Genomic DNA, 15,809 nt, shown 5'->3' with positions numbered 1-15,809 from the left:
TACATTTCTCTCTTGTCTGACGGAACATGATTTTACCCTTTCAACTTTTTCTTGGATCTTTCTCTTAAGCATCTTACCTTCATCTTCATATGGACCTCATCTTGTACCCCCTTCCTCACAGAAAGAAACTCACCAACTATAAATGATGATATTACATGCACAAAGTATGAAGACACATGGATCTGTAAATTTTAAAGAGTAAGGTTGCTCTTCATTCTCCCGCATTATGAAAACAGAAACCTAAGGAAATTTATAGAATTAGGAATGATAGGATATTGAAGTTAACCACGATGAAGTTATAAACAATGCTAGTACTGGACAGTAAATGACTATACATGAGTACGGTCACAGGTGGAGAACAAAGGCAGGTGAGATTTTTACTTCAATTGCTAGGACTCGGCACGACATAATTGAGTTCTACCTCGTTTAGGTAGAAATCAACGAGTACTCGTGTCACCTGAGGTTTGAGTATTACACTAAGAAGTATATAGTATAAAAAACAAATAAAAATACTGTTGATGCTGATAAAAGTTTGATGGAGGCTCTAAGACAACAATTAACACTCAGTTTTAGAGTTACGGGAGGGAAAATATATAATATATTAGAGAATGTGTTTGGGTTGTAAGTCAAAACACAAAGTTTTGGGTTTACATAGAGTTATAAACCCAAAACCCAAACATATGTAAATTTATCCAGTAAGCAATCACTACTTCAGTCTATACACTAAACTAAATTCTGTAATATTTCATCGTCTTGATTATGTTGATGATAGATCACTCTTATGTCTTACTGACTGAAAATTATAATTTACTTTAGTAACACTGGATAACCTTCATAAATTATTAAATTAAATTTAAATTAATCTTCATAGAAATATTGAATTAAATTAAAACTTAAATTAACCTTTATAATCAGCAAAAGCTCTCTGCCTGAACTGGTAAAGCATAAAAATTAAAATAACCAAAATTAAACATTGCAATTGAATGACAAAAAATTTATACAACCATATTACCAAGGTAAAAATTTAATGATCCTTGTGAAGTAGAACTTAATTAAATAATTTGTTTAAATCACATTAAAAATATATATATATATATGTATATATATCAATTTACTTAAAATGTCAGTTAGCAGAATATTGAACAATTTTAATCCTATATAAAAATGACATCTTTGAAAAGATGTTAGTCTGTGGATGGGATATACAGATGATTCAGGAAAAACGGGAGATAATTTGGGAATTGATTTTGGAGCTTTAAATAAGGAAAAAAGTTCATACAAACATATGTCTGACAACATTTTTCTGTTAAGTTTTGTTCTGCTTTGTTTTTAATAATAAAAGTTTTATTATTTATAAAATTATTAAAAATATAAATCCAACTTACCAGTAAATTAAGTGTGACTCGAGATCTTTCAGTTTATTTGAAAACCATCATCAGGAATTAAAATATTATAATTAAAAAATCAAAATAATATCAAAGGTTAAAATACTTATACAGTCATTGCTGTTTGCATTCTACCAGTATACTGAAAGAATATAAATATACTCTGGTGAATTGAAATGTAATTATGAAAAAACCATGTTATCAGGAATGATATTTTATTTGATTAAATTATTATTTCTTTATAGCTATATTTAGGGTGTGATTAAATAATTTATCATCTTTAAAACTTTATTTATAAAAGTTCTTCAGATTTCTCAGAATTAGATTCACTACAAGTTTTGGTAATAAAATTTATGCATTTATTGGTCATTTAATGAAATTGTCTTCCTCTATGAATCAGACCTTGCTGATGGTGAGAGGGCTGAGTGCTCAGTGATACGGAGTAGCTGGACCGAAGGTGCAACCATATAGGAGAGGTATCTGTTGAGACCAGACTAATGATTCCTGAAAGAGGGCAGCAGCTCTTGCAGTAGTTGTTAAGGGCGTAGGCCAGGAGGACTTAAACAGCTATATCAGCATCACTCAATCTTCTGAGTACTGCGCAGCAGAAAGCAATGGAAAACTACAGCTGCTTTTTTTTCAAGAAAACGTAGCTATTTGCATTTTCATGTAACAAAGATGGAGGCGCCTCCCTTATTAAATATTCCGGAGGTAAACTAGTCCCCATTTGGATCTCCGGATGGGGACTACTAAGGAAGGGGGTCACCAGAAAACTAAAAAATAACATTCTATGAGCATAGATTGTTAGAACTCTAAAAAAGGTTGGTAGGTTAGAAAATTTAAAGAGGGAAATGGATAGGTTAAACATAGATGTAGGAATTAGCAAGGTTCAGTGGGAAGAAGAAAACAACTTTTGGTCAGGTGATTTTAGAATAATTAACTCAGCTTCAAATAAAGGGCAAGTAGGAGTAGGCTTCATAATGAACAAGAAGATAGGAAAGAAAGTAGATTATTTCAAAATGCATAGTGATAGAATCATTGTAATAAGGATAAAATCAAAACCTAAGGCAACAATGATTGTTAACGTCTACATGCCTACCTACAAGTGCCCATGATGATGATGATGAGGTGGAGTGTGTATACGAAGAAATTGACGAAACAATTAAACACATAAAAGGGGAACAAAATTATAAAAAACAAAATTATTATTTTGGATATTGGAATGCAAGCACTGGAAAAGGCAAGGAAGGAAATATTTTAGATGAATACGGGCTGGGCAAAAGGAATAAAAGAAGGGACTGACTCATTAAGTTTTGCATGAAGTACAATTTAGTAATTACCAACACCCAGTTTAAAAATCATAATAGAAGAATATACACATGGAAAAAGCCAGATGATAGTACAAGGTATCAGATAGATTATATCATGGTTAAACAAAGATTTAGAAATCAACTCGTCGACTGCAAAGGTTACCCTGGAACAGACATTGATAGCAACCATAATTTAGTGATAATGAAATGTAGATTGAGGTTTAAAAACCTGAAGAAAAAGTGTCAGATGAATCGGTGGAATTTAAAGAAGCTTGAGCAAAAGGAGGCAAAGAAGATTTTTGAGGAGGACATCGCAAGAGGTCTGAATAAAAAATGTAAGGTAGAAAATGTAGAAGAAGAATGGGAGAATGTTAAAAAGGAAATTCTTAAATCAGCAGAAGCGAACTTAGGCAGAACAAAGAGAACTGGTAGAAAACCTTGGATATGAAATGATATATTGGAGCTGATGGATGAACGTAGAAAGTATAAGATGAAGAAGGTAAAAGCAACAATTGACAATTAAGAAATACTATAAGCAGGAAGTGCAAATTAGTGAAATAAGAGTGGATTAAAGAAAAGTGTTCTGAAGTGAATAGAGAAATGATCATTGGTAAAGTAGATGGACCATACAGGAAAGTTAAAAAGAATTTTATGGTACATAAAATTAAAATCTAATAATGTGTTAAACAAAGATAGTACACCGATTTATAATATGAAAGAAAAGGTCGATAGGTGGGTGGAATATATTGAAGAGTTATGTGGAAGAAATGAATTAGAAACTGATGTTATAGAGGAAGAACAGGAGGTCGAAGAGGATGAAAAGGAAGATACAATACTGGATCTGAATTTAAGAGAGCATTAAAAGATTTGAATGGCAGAAAGGCTCCTGGGATAGACAGGATACCTACAGAATTATTGCGCAGTGCAGGTCAGGAAGTGATAGATTATACAAACTGATGTGTAGTATTTACGAAAAAGGGGAAGTTCTGTTAGAATTCAAAAAGAGTATTATTATCATGATACCAAAGAAAGTAGGAGCACATAAATGTGAAGAATACAGAATTAATTAGCTTAACTACTCATGCATCAAAAATCTTAACTACAATTCTGTACAGAAGATTTCAGAGGAGAGTGGAAGAAGTGTTAGGAGAAGAACAATTCAGGAAAAGTATAGGGAAGGAAGCAATTTTGGTGCTCAGATTAATACTAGAAGGAAGATTAAAGAAAAAGAAACCAACATACTTGGCTTTTATAGATAAGAAAAGACATTTGATAATGGAGACTGGAATAAAATGTTCAGCATTTTAAAAAATTTAAGGTTAAAGTATAGAGATAGAAGAACGATTGCTAACATTTATAGGAACCAAACTGCAACAGCAATAATCAAAGAACATAAGAAAGAAGCAATAATAAAAAAGGGAGTCCAACAAGGATGTTCCCTATCCTCATTACTTTTTAATCTTTACATAAAACTAGCAGTTAATTATGTTAAAGAACAGTTTAGATCAGGAATAACAGTGTTAGGTGAAAAGATAAAGATGTTATGATTTCCTGATAATGTAGTAATTCTTGCCAAGAGTAAAAAAGATTTAGAAGAAACAGGGAATGGATGGATGAAGCAAGAAATACCGCATGAAAATAAACAAGAACAAAATGAAAGTAATGAAATATAGTAGAAATAATGTAGATGGGCCACTAAATATAAAAATAGGAAGAAAAAAATTGTGGAGGTAGAAGTATTTTGTTATTTGGGAAACAGAATTACTAAAAATGGACCACGCAGGAGCAATATAAAATGCCGCAGAGCACAGGTGAAATGAGTTTTCAGTCAAAAATATAATTTGCTTACAACAAAAATCAATTTAAACATCATGAAAACATTTTTGAAAGTATGTTTGGAATGTAGCTTTGTATGGAAGTTAAACTTGGAAGATCGGAGTACCTAAGAAAAGATTAGAAACTTTTGAAATGTAGTACGATAGGAGAATGTTAAAAATCAGATTGGTGGATAATGTGACAAATGAAGAGGTGCTGCGGCAAATTGATGTAGAGAGAAGCACTTGGAAACAAATAGTTAAAAGAAGAGACAGAATTATAGGCCACATATTAAGGCATCTTGGAAGAGTCGCTTTAATATTGAAAGGACATGTAGATGTGAAAATTTGTGCAGGTAGACAAGGTTTAGAATACATAAAACAAATTGTTAGGGATGATGTAGGGAGTATACTGAAATGAAACGACTGGCGTCAGATGGAGAATCTTGGAGAGCTGCATATTTTGGAAAATTCAAAATAATTCAGGTAAAACATTTCACTCTAAGTAATTTTGGGATAATCTGCATATTGTTTATGTCATTGACATGTTATTGTTATTGTTTAAGCATAAAATTTATCACTGTCTGAATATTTTATAAAATATTACCACTATGTAATTATCTTTTCTGCAACTAAGGTTCTGGTTTGTTAATAATTAGGCTTGTGTTATGGTTTTCAAAGATACACATTAATTTTTAAATGTGCATCTTTTACTAGCAAATAGTGATCATAAGTTCATTTCTGGGAAAGAAAGTAAAATAGTAATGAAAAATATAATAATGTAATTAGCTTTACTAAATTTATATTAGAATAACACATAGTTATGGTGGTCATTAGCCAGCAAATATCAGTAGCAAACACTACCACTTAAAAATAATTTCACCCTGCTGTTAAACCGAAGTGCATAATAAATACAGGTAAATTTAGTATAATAGAATTCAGTTAATTGTTAAATTTAAATGCAATCAAAAAGAAGAGAAAGTTTGTCATAACAGATCTGTTTTAAAGGCAATAAAAGTAGGATATTTTGAAAATATATTTACAGAAAAATCTTATAAAATAAATACTGTGCTAGAGAAGATGCATTTAAAGAAAAATGTGATTTTAATTCCATGATGTTATAGACAATGACATCTTCACTGATCTATTTTTTTACAATAAAATACCTGTAAACTTATATAAATTTCTTTATGATTTTAAACTAAAATAAAGATCAACAAATAAAACTCACAATAATATATTAAGATCACTATAAAGTAAAATTTTAATTCAGATTTATTAAAAACATTAACTGTAACTGACTATTTCTTCATTCTACATATAAAAATGAAAAAAAAAAGTAGATTTCTTCTTTGTTTTCATACTGAACAATGTGTTTTTGTGTTTGGTCAAAGAAAAATGGTTATTTCAAGATCGTAGTAAGAAATTGTTTAATATTAGGTACATATATTTAAACTAATGTTCTGTACCAATAAATACTTTATTTCAAACAAATCCACAAATTTCAAAATTGAATTTTTTTTGATAATTTATGTTTTGGAATTTAATCATTAGTTTTTTTATTCAGCTTAAATGTTATGCCTTTCATTTTAAACAAAACAGCATTTTATTTTAAATCAATTCACAAACATTAGAGTCATTGCAGTTAATTGGTGACAATATTCGCCTGGATTTTATCTCCAAAACTAATAAAATATTAATCAATTTAAATTTAAAAATAAGTAATATTAATAAATTCAAATAATTAAATATTACAACCCAACCAAATGAAATGCAACCTCTTAACTGCCAGTTGACTCGACAATCAATAATAATGCAAATGTGTTACAAGCATATATTACAACTATTGATGAACTGCATGTTAAACACTGTTATTTTCTTTCATTTTATTAATAAATATAACAAATTTTTAGTATTACTGTATTCTATACAAATATTAAAATTTAATCTTGCATTATTTATTTGCTGAATTTTAAGTTATCATTAAATTTAGTTTAATAGCTTTTCTGTTGTTTTATTGTATATCTCATTATTTTTTAATAATTATTTTGTAATTCTTAAGACCGTGTAAGGACAAGTCCACAAATATGAGGAAACTGCATATTCCTAATGAAGGTAAGAATAGTATTAGCTTTTATTAAATACTTCAATGAAGAGAAAACATTAAAGTAATAATCTATCTGAATAATAGCAGGTATTATTAATCTACCTGTACATTAAGAGTGCACATTACAGAGTGGTTGAGCTACAGGAAAATCAGTATGGAACAGGTGAAAGATCAAAAAAGAAGTAAAAATATTGATACTGAAGTTAAATATTTCAGTTCTGGAAAAAAATAAAAAACAGCATAGTTAGAAAATTATTATTGATGAATTTGATTTGGATGTAATCAGAACTGTTTATGGTCTATTATTAACCTAAATAAAATCATTTCCTCGGATAAATCACCAACCTACTTTTAGATAAAAAATGTTGTTCAAAAAAGTGCATGAATTACATGAACGATGTAATAAGTAGAAAGATCACTCAATGAAGTTAATTTTTTTTTTAAATAAATGATAATGGCATTTCAAAGCACACATATTAATTACTGCAACTTTTATTAATTTCACTTGATTTTAAATCTAACTTCTTAAATTATTTTGGGCATTCACCTTAATTTTTTGTCAAATCTGCAAATGCAGGCATATAAAAATACACATGATCAAGAAGACTGATTAAACAGTATAACTTAAAATTAATCATACTGGAAACTTAATTACAACCTAAAAAAGCACGAAAACAATGTCTAAATAGCAAAAACATTAAATTTCAAACTTGGATATCATTGTCAAATTGGATAGTTTTACACATTTTAAACACGGTTATTGTTTGAGATCATTCTTTCTATACAAATAAAAAACGAATTTCACTCATACAACTTACTGATATCCTTCAGGAATAAACACCTTCCTCAATTTTTCCTTGGCCTTTGTTTGTCTTCATGTTATATGTCTTTCATTATTAACCTATCTGTTGATTGTATTTTTTTTCACAAGATCTCCAAAACCTTAATGCTTGATGCAATTAATAATTATTTATGTTCTTGCTTGTGGTATCAAAAATTTCTTTTCATAGCTTTACCAATTCTTTAGCCAACCTCATTATACATTCTCTTCAGCTATGCAGAACTGGTTGCAAGCATTAACTCATACAAGGTTTATTATGTCATAAAAAACCCACAAGAGGCCATTTTTTCATACCATTATTCAAATAAAAGTTTCTTGACAGTTGATCAAGAGTATTGACATCCCAATTTTGTTGAATTTTAAAATGTTAACACTTCTGGTTTTTTTGTTCATTATATTTGAATGAATGTTTGACGATGCGTTGAGAGGAGACTGAAACTTTGATTGATTTTAGAGATTGATTTCTTTTAGGAACATAGATGCATTAGTTTTGCTACTAACTGCAAATATGGTAGACAACCTTTCTCTAGTTTTTGAAAACAGCATCATTTTTAGTTTTTAAGAATGTTTTCAAAACTAGGAACTTCTTAAGTATTATGTATAAAAAGATTTTTGACTTAGGTTATAATTTATAAAAAAAAAATTGGTAGTTACATTCCTTGAGCTATGGGTTAAATTTTGCATTAGAACTCAGTTACATAACAAGTTACTTTAATTTTGTAAAAGACCATCAACACATGATTTTCTTATTGTTTTTTTGTGTATGCAATTTTCAGCCTATAACTAACAGGAAAATTATACAAAAATACATAGTTATCTCATGCAACAAACTTTTATATTACATACAGACCTTTCTTTACTTTTATCTTTATCAAAATTTCAGGTGAATAGTAGGTATTAAACAAATATTTTCTTCTCCATTAATCATAATAAATGTTTTTAAACTAAAGTTAATAGTTTTGTTAACAGAAAGTAAAAAAATCATAATTTACTAACTTAGATGGGTTGTTAAGAAGACAGAGTAAAATTAATAAAACTAAAAATTAATTAAAAGCCTTTCATTTAAGTGGCACACCCCACTAGGGAAGAAAATGGTTGCTTCCCAATAAAAAAATATTAACAGCTCAATATTCATTTTTTAATTTATTTTACTGTAATTTATTTTTATTATAACAATATGTTTTTATGTGATTGTATACATACCCATAGTGAGTTAATAATAACTACATTGGTTTAATTTCTTACTGAAGTTCATATTAAAATTAATCGTTAATTTAAAATATTAGTAACATTTTTCAAATGCAGTTCACAATAAATCGTTCGTTATTAAATAAAGAAATTGGTACTACACAGTTACCATAATGTACATTAAAATGAAATAAATACTGTACTTTGCTTCAGGTGGTTCTTTTAAATAATAAACCACCTGATTGAGAAAGGTTTATATGCCCAAATCAAATTATATAATGAATCTATATTTCTTCTGATTTTTGTTATTGTGTAAATTTTAAACTTTAAAAAGGTACATTTTTGGCTTTTTCCCAATACAATTTCAATATTTCATACTATAGTTCAACTTCTGAATGCTACAGGACTATATACATTCATCAATATCTCTACAATTAATATATCAATAACTTCACAATTAATTCTTTTATTAGAATATTGGACAAAAACTAATTGTACCTTCAGTTGCAACAGAATAGATGAAGTTTTCTCATTTATAAATTATAAATTATTTTAGGTGGTTTCGATAATACTTTGGTATATCACTCTGCTCAGTTGCACATACTGGTTTCTACAGTTGATTCCCACTGTATATGTCATTGCCTTAAAAAAGATATATTGTAGTCTTCATTGACTTAAAAAAGATATATTAACTGGCTCAGAGGAATATACTGCAATATTGAATTAGTTAGGTATAGCTAAATCATGTGATCAGTTTTGTACAAGGGTTCTTAGATAACATAAATCTTCATCTTTGTTATGGAAAATAGAAACAAAAATGGATACAATAAATGTATAAATTACTGACATAAGTCCTTCATGTTATTTGCAACTATGGACATTAAGAAGGCAATTCTTCATAGGTGTTAATCTAGGAGTTTAAATTTAAATGTTTGATCAGTCTTGTTAAACCCCCATACTTATAGCTGAACTTTTTACTGTTTTCATGGCTAAATAATACTGTATTCTTGTATACTGAAATATAATAACTGGACTTCAACCACTATTACTTATACGTAAAATATAACTTCTATCCAGTACATATCTACCTCAGTTCACAACAACGATAATACATGAGTAATCTTCTACCGGTCAGTAATCCAACAGAAACTTAGTAATCCATAGCTGATAAGCTATGTAGGTAGCCCAAGCAATGAACGAAATGAAAAACCAAACAAGTTTCATTGGAGCTGCCAATTAGACTTGATTTTCTAAAGTGAAATTTACTCTGAATAAAATTATTATGAAACATCAGCTGAAGGCAGAATGGCATAGGACCATTGTCAACAGTAAACTCTGAGATATAGAAGATACTGTCAGAAACACAAATTATAATTTCATTAAAAAACAATTTTTTTTCTCTTTTAAAAATTTATTAATTGTAGTTTACAAATATAAAAATAATACATTTCTACTACATTAGTAAATAACTAGAGATTTTACCACATAAAAGAAGATTAAAATTAAAATACATTCCTATAATAATGAAAATCGTGTATTATTGATCTCATTTATTTACTTATGTCTTAATAGTTTAATTGTTCATATTCAGTAATTCCAATAACTAACCCTTTAAAACCATACTTTTTAAATTTTTATTTTTTGATCTTCTTAATCAGTCTTTTACATAGTATCTACAACAGGACTACATAATAATTACTAATCATTAATAAAAAAAAAGTAATTGTGTAAGTGCTGCAGTAGATGTATAGTTATGGTATATTGCAGATCAAATATAGATCCAAGGCATGAAAAAGGCTAGCCAGTCAAAATATAAATTATTGTAATATATGGTATAACTATTACAAAGTAATTCACACACACACACTCTCACTCACTTGCTCACTCATTCAAACTCACTCACTCACTAAATTATTACCAGGAATACATAACTTCATATCTTAAATAACTGTGCAAACAATAATAAGGAGAGCAATTAATATTACAATCAATAAATAATGACTGGCATGAAACTTACTTCAATGAAGAATACTTAACACTAAATACAATTTCAATACATAAATAACTTGTAAGTGCACATAAAGTAGTGTATAATTCTGTCAACAGCTTTCTGTCAACCATACACTACATATTGAAAGGTAATTTCTTTAGTGTTATCTCACTAAAATTAATTATTCAAAGTGAAAGCATCTATTCCTTTGATAAGAATTATTTTAAACAATGTGAAAATTTGAACATGTCAACATAATAAACACTGAAATTATTTTAATACCAATTAACAGAAAATATAATAATGTAGTTTACTTTTTTGTTAATAAAATTTAACTTAAATTTAAAAATATGAACTTATTGTACTTAAACATTTCTTTACGCCCAAAAAAAATTTGATCCACACTTAAATATAAATATAAAAATTATTGTTTGGTATGAAGCTAAAAACCAATAACTACAGTTAATTCTAAATTACAACTGAATTCAGTATATAAAAACTAGAAAGCTTTAGTTCAAATCAATTACGATTACAGTATTTGTTACATAAGGGTCTATTTTTTCAATAATTTTTATATTTCTCAGTACTAGTGTTATTAATATGTTATAAATATGATTATTCTATAAAATAAAATTATGACAGACTTTGAAATTTAATAATTTTTAGGAATATAAATTGCAAATACTTAAATAAATACATGAATTTTTTTTTTTAGGTGAACCTTCAGGATTTACAATTGTGTCATAATTAAAATTAAAAAAAAAATACATTAACTATATTATGTGCTTTTTCATTAAAAAAATAGTTTATCTCTAAAAAATTACTTTTTTCCCTAACTATGAAATACAATTACTGTCCAGCAAGCAGCAGCTAATGTAGAAAAGCTTCAGTGTAAACATTCAATGCATATATAAAGATTAAGAAATTTTAAAATGAATAAAAAATTATTTAATGACTACAATAGCTTGCATTCTAACAATAGTAATGAACAACATAAAGAAGATATATTATAACAACCCAAACAAAAAGAAATAATTCTTTATACAACATTATACAGAACTTGCTATCAGATGATAACTTTAAAAATACTTCTCCAAATTCTCAGTCAGCTTCTGTAAATAGAAATACATTTATTAGAAACAGCCGTATGTTTACATAAACTGAACATATTTTTAAAGCATGATGCTTATAACAACTGTTAACACTAAGCAGCAATCACAACATTAGTAAATGATATTTACCATAATTATTCAGAATAATATTCTTTACGTAAGCTATTTATTAACAATTATTTGATCTTGATTAATTACATCAAAAAACCTACCAGTTTTTTTTAAATTGATTCAATTTATCAACTTTTGTTAAAATTAAGCATGTACCAATTTTAAAACTTAATATGTTCAATGAAGTTGCTGTTCTAAGAATCTGCTTTTAATGACGGCTAAGAGATTTGGTGTTTCTAATTAATTTATTATTAGTGTTACTATTAGAATTATTAAAGTAACATGTGCAAGGGGTTTTTTGCCTAACGGTAATACATTTTACTAAAATAAAATTTTGGTATAACAACCTCAGTTGTCACAAAAAGAAATTTTAATTTTCAGAGATAGTGATGTTAATAATGACCTGATTTTTTTCTTTTTGTTTCATAGAGTAGCATCTTTTGAGTTCTAGATAAGACTGAAAACTGCATCCCCTACAATCTGATGTTTCCATGACAATTGGAATGTTACAGGGATGTCACCTGTGAGGTAGAGGAAAATGGCTTGTTTAATTTCCTAAGAAGTTAAAAATTTCCCTGGAGTTAATAACATTTATACCAATTAGGTTTTATCATCTAATATTTGAAATCCAAGACAGCAAACTTGTCACTACTAGTAAATCTTACCCCTTCAAGGGTAGGGTGTGGAAAAGTGTCAGTTTCAGGTTAAGTGACTAAAGCGGTTTCTTCAGTAAATGCAATGGAAAGAGAGAGAGTGGAATGCTGGAGAAGCAAAGACAGTATTTTACGGTTGTAATAAAAAACAATATACATTTGATACTACATGTTGTTTAACTTAAAAAGAAGCCCCCATCACTTGGTAGTTTATACTAAATCCATATGTTGGTGTGAAATTGATGAAATAATGTGGAAGATGTTGATATGACTGAAGATGGAATGGAGAGGGCGGGCAGTTTACTGCCTGAACATTTGAGTACTGTCAGTCTGTGTCGAACATTAGAGTAGCTTTTGAAAAAAGTTGCATAATTGTGTGTGTTGTTTGTTAAAATGCGTTTAAATGTTGAAGAATATGTATTCATGATGGAAACTTATTTTGAAACAATCTCATGATGTGTGTCAGCAAAAGCTCTGGGATAAATTTGAAAAGGAAGTGCCAACGAAAAAAATTATTCAGAAGTTAAAAAATTTCATGAAACAGGTTCAATAATAAACCAACAATGTGCCCAACCCAGGTCAGTTTTAACGACATAAGTCGTAGAGACATTAAAGCAGCAGTTACATGATCTCATAAATCCTTGCAGATGCTGAACTGGTAAAAGAGAATTTGACTAGGCTCGGCCTACACTGCAATGAGGAGAATGCTAAAATGCCATCCGTCGAATGAGTTTTCCATGAGCTAACTAATGCTGATTATGCTAAAAGAGTTCACTATTGTCAATGGTTCAATGTTAACTTCATTAGAGGCAATACTGGCATTTTAGATCAAGTGTTTTTCACAGATGAAGCCTGGTTTTACCTTGATGGGTATGTTAATAAGCAGAACTGGACCTGGGGTACTGAAAACCCACCCATTTTCTTTGAATCTCCCTTGTAACTACAAAAAATAAGCGTACAGTGTGCATTTCAAGGTGATGAATAATATGACCCAAGTAATTTCTTGAAAAAACTGTGTATGCTGCATCTATCAAGATATTATCCAATTGCTTTAGTGCAAGAGGATGAGAATGACTGCTGGTTGCAACAGGACAGTGGCACTTGCCATACACCTCACTCTATTATGGAGATGCTACAGGGTTTTTTCAGTGAAAGAAAAATTTCTCAAGGATTGTGGCCACCAAGATTCCCAGATCTGCCTAGTTCAGATTTATTTCTGTGGGCTTAGTTAAAAGAAACTGTTTATAGAAGCAATCCACACACCTTGCAGTAACTGAAGACAAACATTAACAATGCCATCCAGGGAATAGACAGGGTACAGCTAAAAAGAGTAGCCGTGAAGATGGTCAAATGTATTGATATGGGCACAGAAATGGATAGATTTTATTTTCAACATCTTCAATAAATTATTATGTAAGCAGGACTGGACGAACACTCCATTAGTCTGTGCTTCGGCACTGAGTAAAAAAATTTGAGGGGTGCAAAATTGCCAAATCAAAATCAGAAAAAACCACAAGAGTCTCTGAATTTATTAGAAAATTTTTGAAATAAAATTCTAAAAAACAAAATCTAATTTTATGTACTAATGACCACAAATCTTTCAAGGGGCTACTCCAGTAATCTGTATATATAAAAAGCAATGTCTATGTATTTCTTTTGTGTGTGTGTGTGTGTGTGTGTGTGCAGTACAGCACAGAACCACTGCACGTACAGGTACAAAATTTGACATAAAGTGGCCCAGGACGAGCCAAAACACCTCGAACACTTCGATTTTTGAAGTAGATTTTTTGTTATTCAAAGTTTTATTGATTTTTTTGCCTTTTTCAGCTAAGTTCCATAACAAAATTGTTGAAAATCTGAAGTTGAACAGATAGAGAAAAATTTTTTATACCATGTGAAACAGTATTTAATGCCCTCCACAACGAGACCCCAATTTCAAATTTGTACGATAATTAGACGCATGTTGGCAATTAATTAAAATAAGATCGCTTTTTCGGATGAAATGCTATCTTCCCGTAAAGTCTTTTTGTAAATTGCGGTAAAAACTTTACTAGTAATTTGTCATTCAAAAACAAATTTTTTTCAGAAAATATTCTCTCAAGAGCTGGCTTTCAGATGAAAGAAAAATTATTCAAATCCAACAAGTTTGTTAAAGAAACTTTTTTCTGGTAATTTTTAAAAAATTACCAGAATTAAGCATGTTCTGAATGCTCCTAGGAAAACATCTTTCTCCCTTTCTCTGTTTGTCATAATTGGCTGATGTGTGTCACATGTCTAGCGGTGAAAGGAGAATGAAGGCATCTGAGCGTTGCAATGGGGAAAAGAATTATCAACTTCTATTTGGCGCTTTTGGGGAGAGGGGAAAAGTTGTTATTTAGTGTGAGGTATGATGTATTTTCAAAATTTTTTAGTGAGCGATTTCATTTGGAGCACGTGAGTTGCAGACTCACTCAAATATAGAAAAAAATGCATATCAAATAATAGTAATTTTTATTAAGAACATTTTTTAGAACAATTTGGATAATGATTATAGCGAGATAAGATTATAAAATATTTCACCATCAAACACGCATTATTGTTTTAAAAATGTTCTATTCATGGATACATACTACAACTATGTAATAAAAATAAAAAGAGGCTTTTAAACAAACAGTTTACAGATATAGTACAATCTATATAAATACAAAACAAGGAAAAATGGGAAAAGGAAATGGAAGAGGAAAGGAGAAAAAAGAAATGGAGGAAACATGGAAAGGGTATATAGTAAACATGGAAAGGGGGAATGGGGGAAAGGGTATATGGTAAATATTAAAATGGGGAAAAAGGAAAATGAGCAAGAGGAGAAAAGAAAGGATATAAAATGGAAAGGTTAAATTTTGTGAAGTTCTGTAATGTTCATTTTGTTACTGTTTTATCAAACATTCAACTCGGTTCATTTAAACTACGAGAGTTATTTTTTTTCAACGTCTGATCGGTCTCGAAATAAAAACCCATGCAAAAATCGAATGAACCTTTGCGCATATGTGTTGCGCAGCACCTCTAGTTTTGCCTTCAATCACGCCGTGTCACTTCATTTAGTTCTGAACACGCAGCTAGCACGTAAACATGTCTACAACAATAGCATCTCCCACAAAGTTGAAGTGCGTGTAGTAATTCAATTTCTTCAGGCTGAGGGGTGTAATGCAGCTGAAATTCATCGACGAATAAGTAATGTGCACAGTGAAACTTCAGTGAATGACAGCAAAGTGCGAAAATGGTGCAGAAACTTTAAAGCAGGACGTACAGATGTTCATGATGC

The 15,809-nt window shown here is 29.5% G+C and overlaps 1 protein-coding gene across 5 annotated transcripts in view; it reads right to left on the bottom strand.

The window, feature by feature from the left end:
• Positions 1-5,968: 5,968 nt before the first annotated feature.
• Gtpx (Glutathione peroxidase homolog with thioredoxin peroxidase activity) overlaps positions 5,969-15,809 on the bottom strand; it is a 77,240-nt gene continuing 67,399 nt past the window's right edge. For all 5 annotated transcript variants that reach the window (XM_075380852.1, XM_075380928.1, XM_075380778.1 and 2 more), the window contains one exon: positions 5,969-11,747. In XM_075380852.1, the coding sequence (XP_075236967.1) occupies positions 11,715-11,747 (33 nt within the window). In that variant the 3' untranslated portion in view covers positions 5,969-11,714. The remainder of the gene's footprint in view (positions 11,748-15,809) is intronic.

Source organism: Lycorma delicatula, chromosome 1, assembly GCF_047948215.1.
Source record: "Lycorma delicatula isolate Av1 chromosome 1, ASM4794821v1, whole genome shotgun sequence".
In the NCBI taxonomy this organism is placed as follows: domain Eukaryota; kingdom Metazoa; phylum Arthropoda; class Insecta; order Hemiptera; family Fulgoridae; genus Lycorma; species Lycorma delicatula.
Note: the sequence above shows the minus strand (reverse complement) of the source record. Positions and strands in the feature narration are given on the sequence as shown.